The sequence below is a fragment of the Erigeron canadensis genome, chromosome 6, assembly GCF_010389155.1.
Source record: "Erigeron canadensis isolate Cc75 chromosome 6, C_canadensis_v1, whole genome shotgun sequence".
Classification (NCBI taxonomy): Eukaryota; Viridiplantae; Streptophyta; class Magnoliopsida; order Asterales; family Asteraceae; genus Erigeron; species Erigeron canadensis.
In genome coordinates, this window is record NC_057766.1 from 29,464,060 (window position 1) to 29,484,347 (window position 20,288).

Here is a 20,288-nt window from a genome sequence, read left to right on the forward strand (position 1 = left end):
TGCATTATCACTAGTTATTGTGGAACCCCACTACCAATGCTCGAAAAAGAAGCTTTAGAGAAAATGGAGCAACAAATTGCCTTCAATACAATTGAAGCAAGTCCAATCACTAAAGAAAAACTTTGCAAAAGATTAAAGCCTATGACCAAAAATCATAACTGCAATTATTGCAAAGAATCTTCAACAGAAGAAAATAATTCAAGTGGTCCCTCCACTAGTAAAGAATCTCTTTATACGGACGAAGAGAGATAAACCCAGCACATGTAGCTGTCGATCAAGAAACGTCATGGATGACGAAAGAAGAAAAATTAACTCAACACATGCGGTTGTCGAGCAAAAAACGTCAGAGATGACGACTTTTTAATTTGTCTTGTAATAAGCCACTTCCATTATATAAGGAAGATGAATCATTTAGTTTAAGGCATCCCATTCTCATCCCATTCTGAAGATCCCATTCTCAACTTAGCATCACCACCTGTAATCTCATCTCATCTTTCACACACCCATTTCTCTCATTGTATAATATGATTACTAGTGAGTAGTCTCTCCATTAAGGAGAAATAATGTAAATTATCAAGAAGTTTCTTATCTTCGGATAAGATACAGTTATGAAATAAGACTATCTTTTTCTCTAAATAATTGTTATTGTTAAACCTGGAGACCCTGAAGCCATGATGAAGTACCGTTTAGGCAGGAGGCCGCTAGGGAAATATTGGTTGGGTTTGGTCACTAGCAGAAACAGAATTCAGAAGAATCAGAAGATATCAAGAAAAGGTATGTTACTCATAACTGTTAAAACAACTTTATATGGTAATTTACTTATTCTCCTTAAGACTAAAAACTTGAAAAAGAAATCAAAACATATAAAATTGATATGCAGACAAACATGTCCATGTTGAATTTGCAACTCATAAATTTGGCTATGCCAATAATTAAAGGTTACCCTCAAGATATGACTAAAAGTCTATCACTAAGTATGTGGTTCACCACAACTATGACTAGTTCAATCTTTATGATTGTTTACGTCAAATTAAAGAAAGGCTTTATTGCCAATAAAGACTAGAGTTTTTGCCGGTTTTGTTTCTTACAATAGAGAATTTTTTTTGTCCAAACCCTAAAAAAGGTATAATAGACTAGTTGAATTACTTTCCAAAGGCTTTTACTCTAACCCCAAAACTTTGAGGGGTAAAAGAAACCAAACTAAAAAATTAAGAGGGAAAAATAACTGAAATTCACTCATTCTGTACATCAAAACGGTGGATCACGCGTCTTCTCCGACGACTTAAAAACCCGGTCACAAACAAACCATCAAACCGATCACCGGACCAAAATTTCCGATAAAATAACCGGCACATGCAAAATCAGTACTATTTACAAAATCAATTTATCGTCCGGGCATCAAAATGTCGTCAAAATTAACACCGACACAGAGATACGCGGCTGGAGCTTTATTTGGGCTGGCCCTAAACCAGGCCCAAATTCATCAAACCCTACTTTTGGGCTCTTGTTACGATGAACTGACTGAAGACCGTGACAGCAATGCAAGCAGTAGTAGTGATTCTGTCGCTGAAGATCCTTTGCTTTGGGTTAATGAGTCTTCGGGTTTGCTCCGACCCGTTTTCAGGTCTTTTTTAGTTTACGTTTTTATTCCTTTTGATTTTCTTTTTGAAATGATTTAGAGTGTATGTATTGGTTGTATCTATAGGTTAGAAATAATTCATAAATGATTGATAGTAGTTGTAAATATATAAGTGAGGAAATTGATTTTAAGATAACAATATAGTAACGCTTCTTATGTAACAAAAAAAATAATGGAAATGGTAGATGCATTTTGCAAAACTGAAAATACTCTTCTACAGGGTTTAGGTGTCTTTGTGATTATGAATGTTTACCGGCCGCGTAATGGTGTCTTTAAATTTTGGGGGTGTTTGGGATTTGCTTATTTGAAAGTGCGCATGTGCGGAAGTGCTAATTTTTTTTTTTTTCTGAAACAAGCAGATAAGCAGCTTTCAGAAAAGTCTTTGGAATCATTTATCTTTGTAAATCATAAGTAATAAGCAGATGCATACATAGATATAAAATCCTTAATCACCCCCTAATATTAATAACCTGTGGCGGAACCAGGATTTTTATCAGGGGTCGCCGAACAGTTTTCATGATACTAATAAGTGTAAAGTTAAACTACGAATTTCAATTACTCTAGTCTGGGGTTGCCAATTACCTTAAAACTGAATAAATACTTAGAAATAGTACTATAAATATAGAGTTTTATAGAAATTGTGGGGTTGCCATGGCCAACCGTGGCCACCAAATAGCTCCTCCACTGTTAAATAACTATAAGCCTTTATACACTAGGATAGATGTATAAGGCTGGATGAAAACGTATATCCTAGCTTGAAATTCTAGTTTTGTTTATGGGTTAAAGTCACTGGAGTGTACGATCTTACTTGAACAGGATCTGTCTCGTACCTCTGTATTCTTGAAAGTAACTGGAGAGTCATGTACTAACGTATATCTTCAAAGGTTTTCTTTTAATCATGTACTTATTTTCTATTCATTTGGGTCATTGTCTCTTAGCTCGAAAAACCTATGAGATTTGTGCTCAAACTTAAATGGCCTTCAATAATACAATTCAGTTACTATTTTGAACTTTATAAAAGAGTACAATGATCCAAATAAATGATTTTTATAAGTGTAGTACTGTAGTTATAATTTTCAATGTTTTTTAATAGCAATAGCGACTCTGATGATGAAATGAACAAAAAAAAGGACATGAGTACAAGACTAAAAACGAAATTTTTTTATAAATTTGATTATACTTTAGTGACTTTAATTTTTTTTTTTTAAATTATTTTTATTTGTTGTAATCTTACATTCCCTAATTCTACATTGCTTCAGTATAGTGCAACTTTTATTTTTATTTTGAGAGAATAGTTCAATTATATGTAGTTGTGATGGGGATTTGTCATAAATGGCAAATTTTGACAAAAACAGGTTTTTTGAAATCAAAGATTCGGCATGGTGTGGACTAGAGGAAACTGCTGGTTCTTCTTCTCCAAGTCGTCATATCGGAGCGGTATTTGACTTCATACTTGTGTAAATACTTTATTGAAATAGGTTACTCGATCATACGGTTTTTATGGAACACATATAATTGGGTGTTTGTTTTTGACCAGCCTTATTGATGATATTACAGTTCTTAAGACTACTGGCAGAAGAAAGCGTTGACGATTCTTTGGAAGCGTCTGATTATGAGCTTGCTTTGTCCAATGCTGTCAATGCCATGGTGGCAAGCATAGAAACAACCCCTGAGGATTATGAGTCCAAAAAAGAGAAGCAACGTGCATATGCAGATGAGTTGCAAGAAAAGTTGGCCACTAATGAATCAAAGTCTGAACTGGAAAACGAGAACCTAAAAACAGAGCTGGAACAAGAATTTGGAAAGGAACACTCCAAAAACGAGCAGGAGAAGGATTGCAAAATTGAAAGCACAAAATCCGGACAAGAGAAAGATTGTAAAATCGAAAGCTTACAACTTCAGCAGGAGGAGGATTGCAAAATTGAAAAGTTAAAACCTCAGCAGGAGAAAAATTGCAAAATTGAAATCTTAAAACCTGAGCAGGAGAAAGATTGCATAAATGAAAGCTTAAAAAACGAGCAGGAGGAATATCGCGAAGAAAACCAAAAAAATGAGTTGGAGAAACATTACAAGTTGCCTAGCACCGGAGAAGTTTGTATTTCTTCCAACAGTGTGGTTAAAGAAGAAGTCATTGAAGAGGTGAGGATGCTCAGTTATGGAAGGAAGGTGACAGTTCTATATGAGCTTCTTTCAGCTTGTTTGGCAGACATACCTGAAGATAATAACAGTAAATCCAAGAGACGTGGGAAAGGTTATGATGCTCGACACCGTGCAGCTTTGCGGTTGCTGACAACATGGTTTGACATCAAATGGATCAAAATGGTTTGTGTTCATATATCTCAAATATAGGTGTTGCCAGATGGACACGTCGAGTTGGGTAAATGGTCAAATGGTTTGTGTCAAAACAGTTATTATCTTAGTACGGGCTGAATCCTGTTGGGTTTAGCTGACCTGCAAACACTCTTTTGGCCATTATTTATAGGTAATTAATGTGTTAGTTTCAATGATTACTAAAACAAAGTTATTATGGTTACTATTTAATTGAATAAAAACGTTTAAGAGTTTGTTTGCATTAAAAATAGACTTCAAATGACTTTCAGCCTGCTCTACTCCTTTGGGCCCATGTGACATGTTTTTCTTGTAGCCAGTATGTTTTTATTTAACCTGTTTGAGACAACTCGATGTAAGTCAACCCTTCTTATTTGTAATTGGGTCAAAATGGCCACCTCTGGTGTAAAAAGATCTACATGCCTGCTGAGTCATGCTCCAAGAGAAATGTTTTGTTTTTGCAGGAAGCAATTGAGATCATTGTTGCGTGTTCTGCAATGGCGATTTTAAAACAAGAGGCAAAGGAAGAAGATCAAGCACCAAAAAGCTCATGGGCTAAATGGAAACGTGGTGGTATCATTGGGGCTGCTGCCTTAACTGGTGGAACCTTAATGGCAATTACTGGTGGTATAGTTCTAGTCTACAGCATCACAATTAATGTTTATCTATGTTTGATGTCATCTGTATAATGCCACATGGTTCTTTAATAGTTTTTATATTATATCTCCAACAGGTCTAGCTGCTCCAGCTATTGCTGCAGGGTTTAGTGCTTTAGCACCTACGTTGGGCACAATTATACCCGTGATTGGAGCCGGTGGGTTTGCTGCTGTTGCAACAGCTGCAGGAAGTGTTGCAGGTTCTGTTGCAGTTGCGGCCTCATTTGGAGGTAAAATTGAAAGGAAAAAAAAATCTAAATTCCAAGTATCCCCTTAGTCTAGTCTTTGCAATGGCTAACACTTAGATTGAATCAGCTGCTGGAGCCGGACTAACCGGGACAAAAATGGCTCGAAGAACGGGAGACGTTGATGAATTTGAGTTCAAAGAAATAGGAGAAAACCATAATCAAGGCGTGAGTTTTTTTTAGCTCTTTTTGCCTATTTCATGATGATGTTTTCTCACAAATCTTATGTTTACCAGAGGCTGGCGGTGGAAATATTGGTCTCGGGATTTGTTTTTGAGCAGCAAGATTTTTTTAGGCCATGGGAAGGCCGAAGTGATAATATGGAAAGGTAACTCAACTGTTATATTCTTTTGTTCTTCAATTTTGCTGTTTCTATTTTTCTAACAGCACAAACTCGTCAGATATGCACTTCAATGGGAGTCTAAGCATTTAATTGCAGTAAGCACCGCAATTCAGGACTGGCTTTCATCAAGTAATTAGTTAAACCTATGAAAATGTAAATAACCAATGTACTAATTCTATATAGTTGATTATATACTCATTTTTATTTTATCTGCAGCTCTAGCAATGGAATTGATGAGACGTGGTGCCATGATGACCGTCTTGAGCTCTTTTCTATCAGCTTTTGCCTGGCCTGCAACTTTACTTTGGTTAACAGATATAATTGACAGCAAATGGACAATTGCCGTGAACAGGTTTTTATTATTATATAATCCCTTTCCCCTCCCTGTAAGGTTACTCTGTCATTATTTTCAAATAAAGCATTTTCATGATCAAAATCTGTTTCTTTTTTATGATATTGGAAATGTCAATAATGTTATTGTTTTTTACAAGTCGGAAAGAACAACTCTGTTTGAATTTTTCACTGCAAATATCAAATCTACTTTTGTTCTACAATGGTGCTTGCACTCTATTCGTTCCATGCAAGTTTTCGGATTAAACTTACAGATTTCTCACAGATCCGACAAGGCTGGAAAGCTGCTTGCTGAAGTGTTGATCAAGGGTTTGCAAGGAAACAGGTAAAATAAATAGTTAAATTCTTGGCTATGCCATTTCGCCATCTGTTAGATAGTTTTAAAAATGCAAATCTGTTATGCTTATGCTACTAGTAGAGGTGGCAACATGGGCAGGTCGCGTAACAGGTCAATAACAGCTTCAGGTTTAAGTGGGCCATTTTTTGCACTGGCTGAACCAGGTCGGGTCCGGGTTGATACGTTAGAATCTTTTTGCCCCTTTAAAAAAGATGCTTTTGTATGAATAAATGCATAAATAATGATTTATAAAATAATATTATTATGATAGTAGTCTGAATTTTTCAACAGTATAAGAAGGTTGCATATAATTGAAAATGGACTTCGGATGACTTTCAGCATGTGTGACCTGCTTGATCTGTACCCCTTTTAGCTAATATTTCTATTTGACCCGTTCGAGAAAACACAATCCAGCTCAACTGATCTACAGCTGGGTCAAAATTGCTACCTCTACCTCCTAGATTAGGTTAAAAAAGCTATCCCTTATCTAAGAAGCATGCCAATCTAATTCTGCATGTATGACGTGCTTATAAACTTCAGGCCCGTAACGCTAGTGGGTTTCTCCCTTGGAGCACGTGCTATCTTCAAGTGTCTTCAACATCTTGCTGAAACTGGATATGGTAAGCGGCCAGTTCTCAGAAATCAGGTTCCTTGTAGTAGCTTTTTGAGAGATCTTAATGCACATCTTTGATTGAATTTGCAGATGGACTTGTAGAAAGAGTGGTTCTACTTGGGGCACCTATCGCTGTACAAGGTGAAAATTGGGGAGCTGTTAGAAAGGTATTCATAATTTATTTTTTATTTTCCTATGTCCTATCCCTTGTTATGGAAAGCATAACTATGTTAATACTTCCTTTTAGTCATATATATCAAATCTGTTTATCATAGGTAGTCTCCGGCAGATTGATAAATGCTTACTCCACAAATGACTGGATGCTGGGAGTAGCCTTCCGTGCCAAGTATGCATGTCCTTATTTGAATAATTGATGACTCTGTGTGTTATGTTTTATTTTTATAATCTATAATATTTTGCTAAGATCTGATTATATGCTTTAACAGTCTCCTAACTCAAGGATTAGCTGGAATTCAATCCGTAAATGTCCCAGGAATCGAGAATGTAAGTTCATTATCGTTCTCAACTGCTTTGCATCTGTTTTTTTGTGCTTTAAATTTTTTGTCTTTCATCTAGTTTTCAACACAACCATCACATTTGAGCTTAGAGATTTATGACCAGCATTTGCAGGTCCTGTTACCGATTTTGGTTTCATATAAGTATGCTGAATGCCATGTTTAAATCTGGTTATGTACTTATGTTTATATATATAATTTTACTGAAAAAACGATGAAGTAAAACAACAAAGGTTTCCAAAATTCTGTCTAAGCATTCTGTTGCGTGAACAGGTTGATGTTACAGAATTGATTGATGGTCACTCATCTTACCTATGGGCTACACAGGAGATACTAGATCGTCTGGAACTTGAAACTTATTATCCCATTTTCAGAAAAAATAGCAACAAAAGTTAAGGTGGGTTTCATTTTTCAGATTGTTCCTACAAGGCTACAATGCTGCTACATAAAACCCTAGTCAAGTTTTTTGAGGAGCCGGAATGATATGTATTAGAGACATGAGGTTGGTGTATAGAGGGATGGCGCTTCCTTCATGTAGTTGTTTATGTACAGTGGGGTTGGCAGTAGGCACCAATGCGAGTAATTTTGTTCAGTCACTGCATGACAGATCACAAAACTTTTCATGTACAGTGGGGTTATATGCAGATTCTATCATGTTTAAATACACCTGAAAACCATATTCATGTTGCAAAGCTTTTTGTCTTTGCTTGTGTTTGCATCATTGATCATCTCCGCTTTGGTAGTGTACAATCGCTCTTCATGTGTTTTGCAAAAATGTTTACTGATACAAAGGAGATTCACTTTAATTGATATTCAACTTGAATCAAAATATATATATATACATATATACCATGTTGAAAATTTTGAATACTCTTCGTTTGCCTCAGAAGTCTAGAATTCTCACATTGCACAGCAAAAAATGTCATAACAAAATACAAAAGTACATCTAAAGACAGTTGGGGGGAGCGGCAGCCATTGGCGATTTGACGTGATGTTTTTTATTAGTCTCTTTAAAATATGAATCTACGCATATCAAGCATGGTAATGAAGTGGTATCGATGCATCTACGCATTAATGCTTATTTTTGAAGTGTAAATACAACAATTTAATGATTTTTTTAGTTGCAATTTAATATTTTATACTGATAAAATAAAAGGTAAATTACAAAAAACGATTTTATGGTGTGCAGTTTTTTACACCAATAACAAATCATCTCACTTGTGCGAAGATAACGCAATACATCCTTAGAACCCACGTAAGTCGTTATATTTTAAGACACAAAACTTGTTATAGCACGAAATTGTTAAAATCAAATACAAATGCAACAAATAACGTGTCAATTTGTGTGTTTAAGGTTACATTTTGATAAGATTTGTTTAAAAAACCTATAAAACACAAATGTTAGTTTTTCAAACACAAAGACACGAAGTTTGTTAAATCAAACACAAAATCTATTAACTTTATATGATGTCATATTGTAACTTCTACTTATGGAAACGTGTTTGTCCCAAAATCATTCTTTACCCCCTAAAATGTTACAGAAAGTCCGTTAACACCCCGCATTCGATTCATATCTGTGCAATTTTTTCATTTTTATTCCCCGACTCCCTCTCCAAAGCGTTCCGGGAGCTGCTTCTCACCTACTCCTTAACCTTTTATTTATTTAATTTATTTATTCATACTCATACAATAACAAATTAGGGAGGGATTGAAATAATAATAATATAATAATAATAATAATCGATGGGAGAAAAAGAAGAAGTGAAAGGAGGAGGAGGAGGAGGAGGAAACCCTAATTACACCAACAATGACAACAACAGTAATAATAATAATAATAATGAAAAAGATAAAAGTAGCAGTAATAATTTACACAAGTTACTGAATGAAAAAGGAGCAGCAGCTACAAAAGGTAAATCATGTAAAGGATGTTTATATTATTCATCAACTCTCAAATCCAATTCTCGCAATCCGGTTTGCGTCGGTTTCACCCGTTCCCTTCCCAAAGGTATACATCTATATATAATTATATATATATTTTTGATCTGTATTTCGTGTGATTTCTAATATTTATTTATTATTGATTACTTGATTTCGGTTGGTCTATAGATTTAGAATTATAGATATAGTCATATAGATGTATATTATGATTATGCTAATACTGCAAATACTAGCTTGACAAAAAAGAAAAAGAAATTAGAAAAAGTAATTATGCGTTTCGCAGAGTCGACCTTGAGAGTGACGGACCGCTGCACAGACAGACATTAGTTTAGTATTCAGTATTAGCTATTGGCTCTTTTAGAAATGGAGTATTAGTATGATCGTGCTGAGTTTACTTTTTGCTAAAGCTGCTACCTTTGAGTTTATCTTACGTCGTAGTTCTGTGTGAATTTGAGTGTTAGTATTTAGTTAAATTTCGATATCAGATCGTTTTGATTCCATTACCTACTTACTTGTGTAATGATTAGTTTATCGTTTGCTCTGTATATTATTTTCTTGCATTTTTTAGGATTTTGTAAAGCATTACCTGATAAAATTTGCCCCCAAGACACAAACTTCATACATATTAATCTTTATTACACGTATATTTTTAGATCATCATTTTTTCCGGTTTTAGTACTTTAAAGTAGGAGGTTATTTGAGTTCTATATGGGTTGAATCAGTCTTCTTTTAACCATGGTCACGATAACCAGCCGCATAGTTTTATTATTAATGCGACTGGTCTTCTTCTTTTGTTTTATTATTATATGTGTAACCCAGAGACTAATTTAAAATAAATTGGTAGCACAGTAATCGTGTGAACTGACGTGTAGGTATTCCCAAGCTAGTATTTGATAATAGAAATTTGTGATGATATTTGCAGACGAATTATTAATGGCAACATTTTAGTTTCTGTAGCTAGCTATACGGTTTAAAGTTGTAATTATGACTTCAGTCCAGCTGGCTTTTCTTTTAAGAATTTGGCAGTACAATTCCGCGCACTTTTATTTAATGGTATGGGACTTGGCAAAGTTCCAGCACATGCATCAACTTTTCTACACTGTTTATAGTTTCCGTCAATACTTTGGGCATCATCATCTTCAACAGAATTATATAAAGTAAGTCGTACGAAATATGAACTGTATGATCCTGTGGCCTTCTGCAATTGATAAACTTATTTGGGAAGACGGGTATACTTGGTCACCTGTAGTACCATTCAGGCATTCAACTTGATCATAATAATCTGTTGGATATAGTATAGATGTCATGATCAGAGCCAGAGGGTGCTTCTAAGCAATTGAGAGTAACCAATAGAAAAGTATCTATTCATGAAATTAGCTGGAATCTGGAACATAGTCACAGGGATCGCTAAACCAACCGCGATTTCGTTTTGGTACAAAGGTTGTAAATAACGGTCGGCGGTCACTTGGCGGCGACCACTTTTAAGGATAGATCTCATTTCGTGGAGATTTATCGGCGTTATAACGGAGACTAAAGATTGGTAAATTGGTAAATCCTTTTACCTAAAAATATCCCAACAAAATAACTATCTAACTATAAATGTTGGCGGTGTTATTTAAACCAAGCCATCATTCTGTTTCATAAGATATCGGTATTGGGCCGAAAATCAAAGTTGGCCTAATAAACACAAAACCATTAGGTTAAATATATGTATTGATCTATTATCCATGGCCCCGGTCATGGATAAAAATTCATAAATGCAACCTTTAAATCTACCCTAAAAGACAGATAACATAACGGTAGACCACCTTTAAGCGTTATAATGACCTTCAAAACCTTTATATACAACAATGGGTACAGCCGTACCAAATTGCGGTATGATTGTGAGCCAGATTGCTCAGAGGCCCAATTTTGTACGGAAACATTCACCATCAACTTCAAAAATTGTTTCAGGCCTCTGCGGTATGCGATTTGGGTTCCAAAGAGGTTTGGTTTAATGTATTTATGTCAATAAATCAGTGTTTTGATCGTGGAAGTTTGACAGTCACCAAATACTTGAATATACCCGATTCTTTGTAACATTTAATACAACTATTAGTTGGGTCCTTTGAACAAACATGTAAAGGTGAAATAACTAAATCCTCTAAATGTATAATAAAAATAGGAAGTTTGGTTGTGACTTGTAGATGTATAAATTTTTACGAAATTAATATTATTATGTATTGGGTACATCATAGTATCATACCAAAATAAATTGTACATCATACCGAAGCAATCTGGAATGAGCCTACCCCCACCATTCAGAATTTTAGGATATGCGAATCGCGACTTCATACCGGACTATTCCTAGCATTGCCTGGAGGTTAAGTTAAAACCAGTTATGGTGTGTGTGTGTGTGTGTTGGATTGTTTGATAAGTAAAACCTTATAAGAGTGTCGTTGTGTGCTCATTCTATTTAAGTTAACATTTTTTAGCGAGGCAGTTAATAACTTAAAACGAACTTTATCTAAATGCAATCACTCCATTCATATATGTTTATAATTATTTCTTGATATAAGGCTGTCAGTTTAATAAAGGGAAAACAAAAAGTATAATTCAAGTTTATTTCACTCGATAAAAGTCTTGATTATAAGACATTGTTATATTTGACATTGGCAGTTTAAAAACTAGCACATGTTATGTTTACTTTTGGATTCCTAGTACGTTACTATATTTTACGGATCTGGTGTTTCTTGAACCTTGACTTGTTGACATGTTTTTTTACCTCAGCTGCTTTACTATTTGATGGTTGAATGATTGAACCTTCATAAATGTTGGTTTTGTTGTGTATTTATGGAATCTGTACCTGTTTGTGATTACCTTAATATGTGAATTAAATAATATCATACATACAATATTGTCATTTGTTATAATAAAAGTAATGTTGGATGTTGAATGTCAACTTTTATACTTAGTACCTTTATATGTGAATTAAATAATATCATACATACAATATCGTCATTTGTTATAATAAAAATAATGTTGGATATTGAATTTTTTATGCTTAGTACCTCGCTACTATGTTGGAGAATCCGAGATGGAAGCTTCAAAGGAGGGTAGGAGTCTTGCTGATTTCAGATATGGTTGTGTTGGTTATTCCGTTTATTCAGATATGAAAAGTCAACCTGGCAATGAAGATACACAAAAGGAGTTGCCAGTTTGTGTTGGTATCGAGGTTTTCTCTCTCTCTCTCTCTCTGTCTGTGCTCAGATATCTGTGTGTTATTCTGGTTTGTCATTCTCCTGCGTATCACGGATATACTTACATAATCGAATGTTTGTAGGTTTTGGTGGACAGAAAACCTACTAATGCTATCTCTGCTCCGACGCATGCTCATAGCAAAGGTAAATTTTTTGATTAGCGTTATATGAAAACTCAAAAACGTGCAATTATGAAGTCAAGTCATTCTTTTTTGAAGATAACCATGCAATTCCACAACCACGAGTAAACAAGCCGACTCAATCTGCATCGGATGATTTCTTTAGCAGGCAAGTAGTTATATCTATGTGTTTCTGATATTCCCATCTGTTACAACTTACAAAATAGTTTTTGAGGTCGACTAAAGCTAATTCTGAGCTTTATAATGATGCAAGTTTAAATATTTTGAGACTTTTGATTAGTATGATTTATGTCAAATCTATTAGTAGATTATCTATCAAACGATCAGTGTTTGATCTCAAAATATCAAAGTTTATCTTTGCATAGGCTTACACTTGCTCTTTCTTTTTAAAAAAACAGATTTACTAGAAATGCAAATGTAGTTGCATCAGGAGTAGCAAAGAATGTGCGCAAAGTTGGCAATCAAATAAAGGATAGCGTCGAGGACGTTTTGTATCCTTATCGAAGACGGCCAAAATAAGGATTGACTCGATAAAGATCTAGGAATGGACATTCTTTATCCATACCAAAGAACAGAAAAATCAAGTTTACAATCGATCTTGTGACATTAAAAGTGGCAAAAAAGAGAAGAACATCAAGAATCATCAAGACTCTAACTTTAAGGATGCAAGAATTTTCATTTTTTCTTATAAAAGATGTTTTAAAACTGAATTCTGGAAGTCCTTGATGATTTAGGCCGCGGTCAGTACTATGTTAGCACACACAAAGATAAGTGCAGAATGAGTTGTGTATTTTACTTTTGCCCTGTATACTTTGACATGAGATTCTTTGAAAACCAGACAAGAATAATTGTTTTTTGTTTTTTTTTTAACAGACAAAAATAATTGTTACTAGTTTGTGGAATGAATCTGTTTGATTGCAAAACAAATGTTATTTTAGTTTTGCATTGAGCATTTACCATTGTAACCGTTGTGTTTTCTATATGCAAACATATGTAAGACTTTGCAAGGGGTATATGGATAAAATTAGTTAAATCATGTTGCTAAAGTATCATCTGTCTTGCAAAAAAGTAAGTTAATTGTTTACTTGTTCAGTTGTTTGTAATGAAATAAACCAAGGGTGGGTCTGTTAGTTTTGAATGATTAACTTAACTGTAGTCTAGTATCTGACAAAACTTTAGTATAGTTTATGGAGCAAAACATTTTGACAGCATATCATCAGATTGATTTAATAGCTGTGAATGGTATACTTTATGCTCAAGTATCTTTTTTCAATGATCAAGTACCAATTATAGTAATTTACAGGCGCCAATGGTAAAGAAGAAAAGATTCCATGACAGCATATTTTTATTTTTGCTTTGACAAAATAATATATTGTTGCTAATCAATGGAGTAGTTACTACTAATCAGTAACAACCATGATGATGAGAGAAGATGAGATGATATATTTTCTTGATAATGTTGTTATTATCAATCAAACAATATTATTTAAATGAAACACCAAAAACTTTACAATTTCATAGTATACACTTGGGTATTATTCAATCAACAACAATTTCCATCCATGGATTCAAATCAACATCATCCATTTCCGTAGTTGGACTCATGGCCTAAAAACTCTTCTTAAAAAATGGATAACGTACATAGCCATTGGGTATCACTATCAAAAGATGATTCGATCGTTAATATTGTTGAATACCTGGTGACGGTTAGTTATAAAGATACCTCGTCCCGCCATGTGTGTAATCCTGCAATTACAATTAGAGCAAAAGTAGATCCTTTCTTTTATTGATAAATAATTAAAAAGTTACCATCTTCTTAGCAAATCATGTTGTTATGGGCCATGATTCATCTTTAGAAGTAGTATTATATCTTATGTAAACATATGAATCACAAATTAGCCCGTCTAGCTCAGTTGGTAGAGCGCAAGGCTCTTAACCTTGTGGTCGTGGGTTCGAGCCCCACGGTGGGCGTTTTTTTCATTTTCTTTTTTTTTGTTTTAATTTCATTTTTCTCTTTCTCTCATACATGGTCGGCGTATATCTTCTTCTCATTCCCAAAGAAAGAAAAACGTGTACGGATACTATTTTCATCTTATACCAAAAAAATATTAAAAAAAAATAAAAATCAACGAAACCATCCCCATATACACATTTTCCCACAACCATAAAACCCCCCGCAATCCAATTTCATTTTATTTCAATCAAATTTTTGAATCGTGATTATTATTATTATTAGGGTTTCAATTTTGATTTTTAAATTAATTAAATATAAATAAAATGGCAGCAGCGTATGCTGCCTGTATCCGGGCCGGAATTAGACTCCGATCCGTTCAGGCCATCACTTCGTCCTCATCTGCTTTCAAAACCACGCTTATTCCATCTTCATCATCGCATTATTATCATAATAATAATAATAATAATAATGAATATAATAATATAAATAATTATAATAAATGTTTTTCAGATGGGAGGAGGGGGATATCACAATTAGTTCAATCTAACGGCAAACGTTTGTTCCTTGTTGATACTCTTGCCCTTGTAATAATTCTCCCTCCTATTTTCCTCTTATATATATATATATATATATTTGTGGAATGTGATATTTAGTTTGAATGCATTTTGTAGCATTTATTTGATGATGAATTTTTTTTATTTATCTTGTTTTAATTTTTCTTAATGTTGGTTTTGGTCAATGTTAATAATGGTTGACCGAATTTTCTCTTTTAGATTAGATAGAAAGATTAGAAGAATTTGAACAAATGTATTAAGTTAAACAATGTAGTCTTTTTTGCAAAAAAGTTTGGATTTTTAGTCATGTGAACAGTGTTTTTGACTATATATAATTATTTTTTATTGGTATGTAGCGGCAGCCTAGCCGCTTATTATTAGGTTTATGGTCAATGTGATTGATGGTTTTTGATTTTTGTTTATTTTTTTTTTAGGTTAGAAGGTTAGAAGGACAAGGAGTGCCTTCGAAGCAAGCGGAAGCCATTACGTCTGCGATAACTGAGGTTTTGAATGATAGTTTGGAAAATGTGGCCCAGTCTTTTGTTTCCAAGGCTGAAATGCAAAGGGTTTGTTTTTTTTTTGTTTTTGTTTTTCTGGTTTCATTGTCGATTTTAAATTGCTGTTGCTTGTTTTTTGTTGGGTTATCTGGTGAGTAAGTTTGTGCATCTTTGGTTTTAGATTGAGATGACTCAAGATGGTAACTTGGGGAAGTTCAAGTCTCAAGTACAAAGCTCTCAGGTATATATTTATGGTTCAGTTATATCGATATCACAATATTTGTGGCAAAAAATTAATAATCGGCAACCCAAACTGCCCCCAATCGGCTGCCTATCAAAGTATTAATAATGTGGGGGGCATGCATGGCTCACTCAGCTGTTGTGCATTTGTGGGTATGCGAACTCAAACCCAAGACCTTGTGCTATCTGTGACAACGGTACCCCCAATCCCCACCCATTACCAACTGATTTTGGAACAGCCCTTGTACATTTTTGTTTGAAGTCGGGTGTTGTCATGTTAGTCTATGTGCTTTTGTTGTTTCCTTTTGATAATGAGCCCTGGAGCTTTATTTCTTCTTTCAGTTTGTGTTCGTTCATCAAAGATGCTACCTTTTTTTGCACAAATACTCGGATTTGAATTTGGTGTTTGACAAAAAACCCGATACGAACCAAAACATGTATAGGAACAATCATTAGGCTTTAGGATGTGGTAGGTTTATCACATGGACTTTTATTAATAATTTTTGGTGTAGGTTTTAATCATATGGGCTGATATTCATGATTTTTATGTTTTAAATATTTTGTTACCCAATGCACAATCTATGTATCATAGTAATGGCTAATTATTAATTGACTCAACAACAACAAAATAGAGGAATCTTGTAGATTAAATCTATTATCATCTACAATAATTATCAATGGATCAAGACACGATCTTGGGGTTGTAATACTGCCGTAAAAATGCACTGATGCATTTATTTTTGACTTAGTGTGTGATTTCGTTAAAGTAGCGGAGACGCTTTGTTTATTTTGGTGACTTGTCTTCCAGTAGTTGATTTCTTTTGCTTCTTTTGCAGGAAAATCATTTTTCTTTGCTGCAACGCGAGACAGAAAAATTGAGGAATGATATAGAGAAGATGCGCAGTGAGTTGAGGTATGCACTATTTACTATTGAGTCAACTTTGCAGCATATGATTTGGTGATTAAACAAACCTTAATATTATTTATATTGAAACCAATGATTACTGGTTTTTATGGTGATATAGGTATGAGATTGACAAAGTCACTGCTGGACAGCGTCTAGATTTGAATCTCGAGAGGGGGTAATTCAATGTGTTTCTTTTTTTACTTGTTGATTGACTTATGAAGAGTAAGACCATGCTATTATGAAACAATGATATTTGGACATAGTTCATCTGAAGTTGACTGATGGTTACTGTCAATCTTATATTCTTAGTGATCAATGATTGCAGGAGAATTCGTGATGAACTAGCTAACCAAAACCAAGAGACTACTAACCTTACAAACAAACTTGATCGAGTGAGTAAACATTACTTTTTTTACCTGCAGTTGGCAAAATACCGACTTTGACCAAAATGTTGAATTTCTACTTTGTATATTCTTATATAAATTCAGGAAATCCATTCTTTAAGGGCCCAGCTAGAAGCAGCAAAATACGATGTGATTAAGTACTGCATAGGTACCCTCGTCTCGATATCTGCTGTTGGTTTGGCCGTGCTCCGTATACTCATGTAAACTGTCATATTTGCTAATTGTAACAATTAGCATTAACACATAGAGAAATATGATACGTCAGTTTCACGCGTTTTATTTGTTCGTGATCAGTTGATAATGTAGCATAACTGTACTAATCTTACCATTGTTCTTGCACAAATGCCAAGACTTGGTAGATGTTGTGTCTCTTTTAGAACTTGAAATATCTTTTTGTTTTTGGTTTTTAAATAGCATTGATGTAAACTGGAAAATCAATATTTGATCTTTCTTTGTAGTTGTCAAAACTATGAATTAGTGTTTACCGGTAGTACAGGAATTTTTGCTTCTTTTCATCTCTTTGCTGGTTTTTCATGAATTTTGTTTCATTGAGCTATAGGAGCATCATGTATGGTATCTTTGCTCCAGGAACCATCAAATCACTTTTATCCTTGTTATTATGCATGACGACCAATGACAGTATGACACTATATCTAATATGTGTGCTTGAGAAATAAAAGCAACAGACCACGATGCGTTACAAAGTGTAAAGAGTTATTAATCAAATTTGTGGGCGTTACTACAAAGAGCCACTTATGATATTAGTCTGAGTGTACCTTTGACTCATGTTGTGTGTACGGTGTGCAATTGGTATTGGTAATGCTGTGTTCCTGCTGTAAAGAAATAAAATCCATTTCTAATGTGTATGGTGTGCTAATTTGCAAATGTCTGATTTCTGCCGAAAAGTAGTAAAATTCAATCTTGGTGGGTTTGGTGTGCTAGCTAAAACGAGTTATTACTTGAAACAAGTGAATGGATTGTGCAAATACAAGTGCTATTACAATCCTCTCTTTCTTGTATCAATACTTTCTGGTCGCATTTTTATTCTCCCTAAACATTCAAAACGCAACGAATTAAAAAAAAAATGCACCAGCCGGGAATCGAACCCGGGTCTGTACCGTGGCAGGGTACTATTCTACCACTAGACCACTGGTGCCTTGTTGTTTATGTTCTCACACAATATGTAATATTCCGACGAGCTGAGTTATTAAATTTTGCAAAGTCTTTATCAAACGATATACTGTATAATTAAGCATACATATAACTATAAGATATTTCCTAGTCTGCAAATTTTGAGATCCATTGTGGAACAAGACTACACTTGTAACTTTTCCAAATAAAATTTGCAATTCATTTTTTTTTCTCTAATATCAATGTTTGTAATGGATAAACCTGATGATAGATATGGTTCACAAGTTTTTTCAATTATATGTTTTATTAATGATAAAAATAAATAAATGTCTGGGTATGTCAAAATCAAACATTACATTTAATTAGTTGAAACAAAACTTGTAACAAGTATTCATTATTACTACTCCATGATAAAGGAGGAGATAGATAATGTTGATAATCCAATTTGGTGTGCAAAACAAAGACCTCAACTAGTTGTTATTATAAGAGTAAGCATGATATCCTTATAATAACAAAAATTTTTTTTAAAAAAAACCTTATTTAATTAGAAGACAGCAATAAGATCTACGTAGTATACAACTAGTTGTTGCCACGGGGTACGTTTTTGGTGAGCGTTTGAGTGAGTTGAGTGAGAAAGTGAGGGCTCTGAAGAAGCAGAAAGTATACAATAAAGTTTTGACAAATTTATGCCAAATATTCAAACCCAAACTTTAAAAATTACAACTAACCATCTAGCAATAACATTAAAAATATTTTAAAAGAATAATAAGTCGTATAAGAACACAAATAATAACTATATTAATACTTTAAATGTTTCTTGAATGTAAGACGTAAACATGATAAAAATTATTATATATTAAAAACGTTATATATATATATATGTATAAAACGGAAGAAAATAATCAAAAACTAAATCTTTACAAGTAAAACTATAACTGTGTACAAATTGTATGATGAAAACCTGAAAACCCAAAAGTTTAGTGTCAATAAAAATGAAAAAGAAAATTTTGATGTGGGATACATGTTAAAAGATGAAAACTTACATTAAAAAAACAACTAAACATGTAGCAATACAATAAAATAATGTAGAGAATATTAAAAACATGAACAATAACTATATTAATGTTTTAAATGTAACATGAACGTAAGACGTAACGATGATAAAAGTTATTGTATAATGAAAACGTTATATGTATAAAAAGACAAATGAAAATAATCAAAGACCAAATGTTTAAAAGATAAAACCGTAATTGTGTGAAAGTTATTTGATGAAAACATGAGAATTTAAAAGTTTAGTGTCACGAAAATGAAAGCGAAAACTTTGTTGTGGGGTATAAATAAAAAATATAGAAATTTTAGGGGGTTAAAACAAAATTTGGTTTAAATTTAAGGGATGAAAACGAAATTTGGTTAAAATTAGTATGTGCTTTAAAAGCTTGTACATGCATAAAGTACTTGTACATTCACATAGGTTTTTAGTGTATATATAACTAGGTAGCTCGAGCCGCCCGATGGGCGGCATCGGCTTTTGAAAATGTCTGCGTTATCAAATACTATTCTTTCGTAAAAATGTATAAATAAACGCATAAATCAAAAGAAAACAAAAAAAAAATATTTGATAACATACATGTAAAACAAAATTTTACAAATTTTTTTTATAAAAGACCAAAAACTTAAGAAATGATGAATATACAAATGAAATATTAAAAAAATAAAGATTTATAAAAAATATTCTATAAAAGTTTAAATGTTACAAAGTGTTGAAAACTATTGTATAATACAAAGACAAAAAAATCAATAAATTAAACAAAAGTTATATATAAAAAAAAAAACTAAATGTTAAAACATTATAAACTACAATACATATGTCATTGTTATAAAGTACATATAATACGGTTATAAAAAATTTAAAAAGTTACAAAAAAATATGTTACAAAGAATAAAATACTAAAAATGTCAAAATATAAAAATGACAAAATACAAAAAAAAAAAAAAAGACAAAGTATTAGTAAAACATAAAGGTATTAAAAAAACAAAGATGTTACAAAAGATTTTAAAAAAAAAACAAATTATATATGGTTAGGGGGTTCAAATAATAAAATAAAAACCGAAAAGACAGAAAAGTAAAAAGAAAACAAAGGAGGGACCAAAATGTAAAAAACTAAAAGAGGGTGAGAAAGGTTGAACCCATGACCTCCACCCTTAAGGCATGAAGAACAACCACTGAACCAAATCCATTTCACGTTTAATAATTGCT

At 33.3% G+C, this 20,288-nt stretch overlaps 3 protein-coding genes and 2 non-coding genes across 5 annotated transcripts; 4 read left to right on the forward strand and 1 right to left on the reverse strand.

Moving 5' to 3' along the window:
* The first annotated feature begins 1,225 nt into the window (after positions 1–1,225).
* LOC122604005 (transmembrane and coiled-coil domain-containing protein 4-like) lies at positions 1,226–7,748 on the forward strand. Its single transcript, XM_043776885.1, has 15 exons — positions 1,226–1,624; positions 2,995–3,076; positions 3,197–3,961; positions 4,432–4,594; positions 4,701–4,853; positions 4,939–5,036; positions 5,105–5,196; positions 5,270–5,340; positions 5,428–5,563; positions 5,828–5,887; positions 6,440–6,519; positions 6,603–6,679; positions 6,788–6,858; positions 6,959–7,016; positions 7,301–7,748. Exons 1-15 carry the CDS (start codon positions 1,404–1,406, stop codon positions 7,421–7,423), a joined length of 2,250 nt encoding a protein of 749 aa, XP_043632820.1. The 5' UTR covers positions 1,226–1,403; the 3' UTR covers positions 7,424–7,748.
* Positions 7,749–8,603: 855 nt separating this feature from the next.
* LOC122605004 (3-phosphoinositide-dependent protein kinase B) lies at positions 8,604–13,285 on the forward strand. The gene is made up of 5 exons (XM_043777866.1): positions 8,604–9,032; positions 12,013–12,179; positions 12,288–12,348; positions 12,423–12,492; positions 12,743–13,285. Exons 1-5 carry the CDS (start codon positions 8,771–8,773, stop codon positions 12,861–12,863), a joined length of 681 nt encoding a protein of 226 aa, XP_043633801.1. The 5' UTR covers positions 8,604–8,770; the 3' UTR covers positions 12,864–13,285.
* Positions 13,286–14,242: 957 nt separating this feature from the next.
* Positions 14,243–14,315, forward strand: TRNAK-CUU. Its single transcript has one exon. It is a non-coding gene; the product is annotated as a tRNA-Lys (tRNA).
* Positions 14,316–14,408: 93 nt separating this feature from the next.
* Positions 14,409–17,390, forward strand: LOC122604395 (protein FMP32, mitochondrial). Its single transcript, XM_043777290.1, has 7 exons — positions 14,409–14,882; positions 15,287–15,418; positions 15,531–15,590; positions 16,426–16,502; positions 16,615–16,671; positions 16,822–16,888; positions 16,985–17,390. Exons 1-7 carry the CDS (start codon positions 14,622–14,624, stop codon positions 17,102–17,104), a joined length of 774 nt encoding a protein of 257 aa, XP_043633225.1. The 5' UTR covers positions 14,409–14,621; the 3' UTR covers positions 17,105–17,390.
* Positions 17,391–17,985: 595 nt separating this feature from the next.
* Positions 17,986–18,056, reverse strand: TRNAG-GCC. The gene has a single exon. It is a non-coding gene; the product is annotated as a tRNA-Gly (tRNA).
* Positions 18,057–20,288: the final 2,232 nt, after the last annotated feature.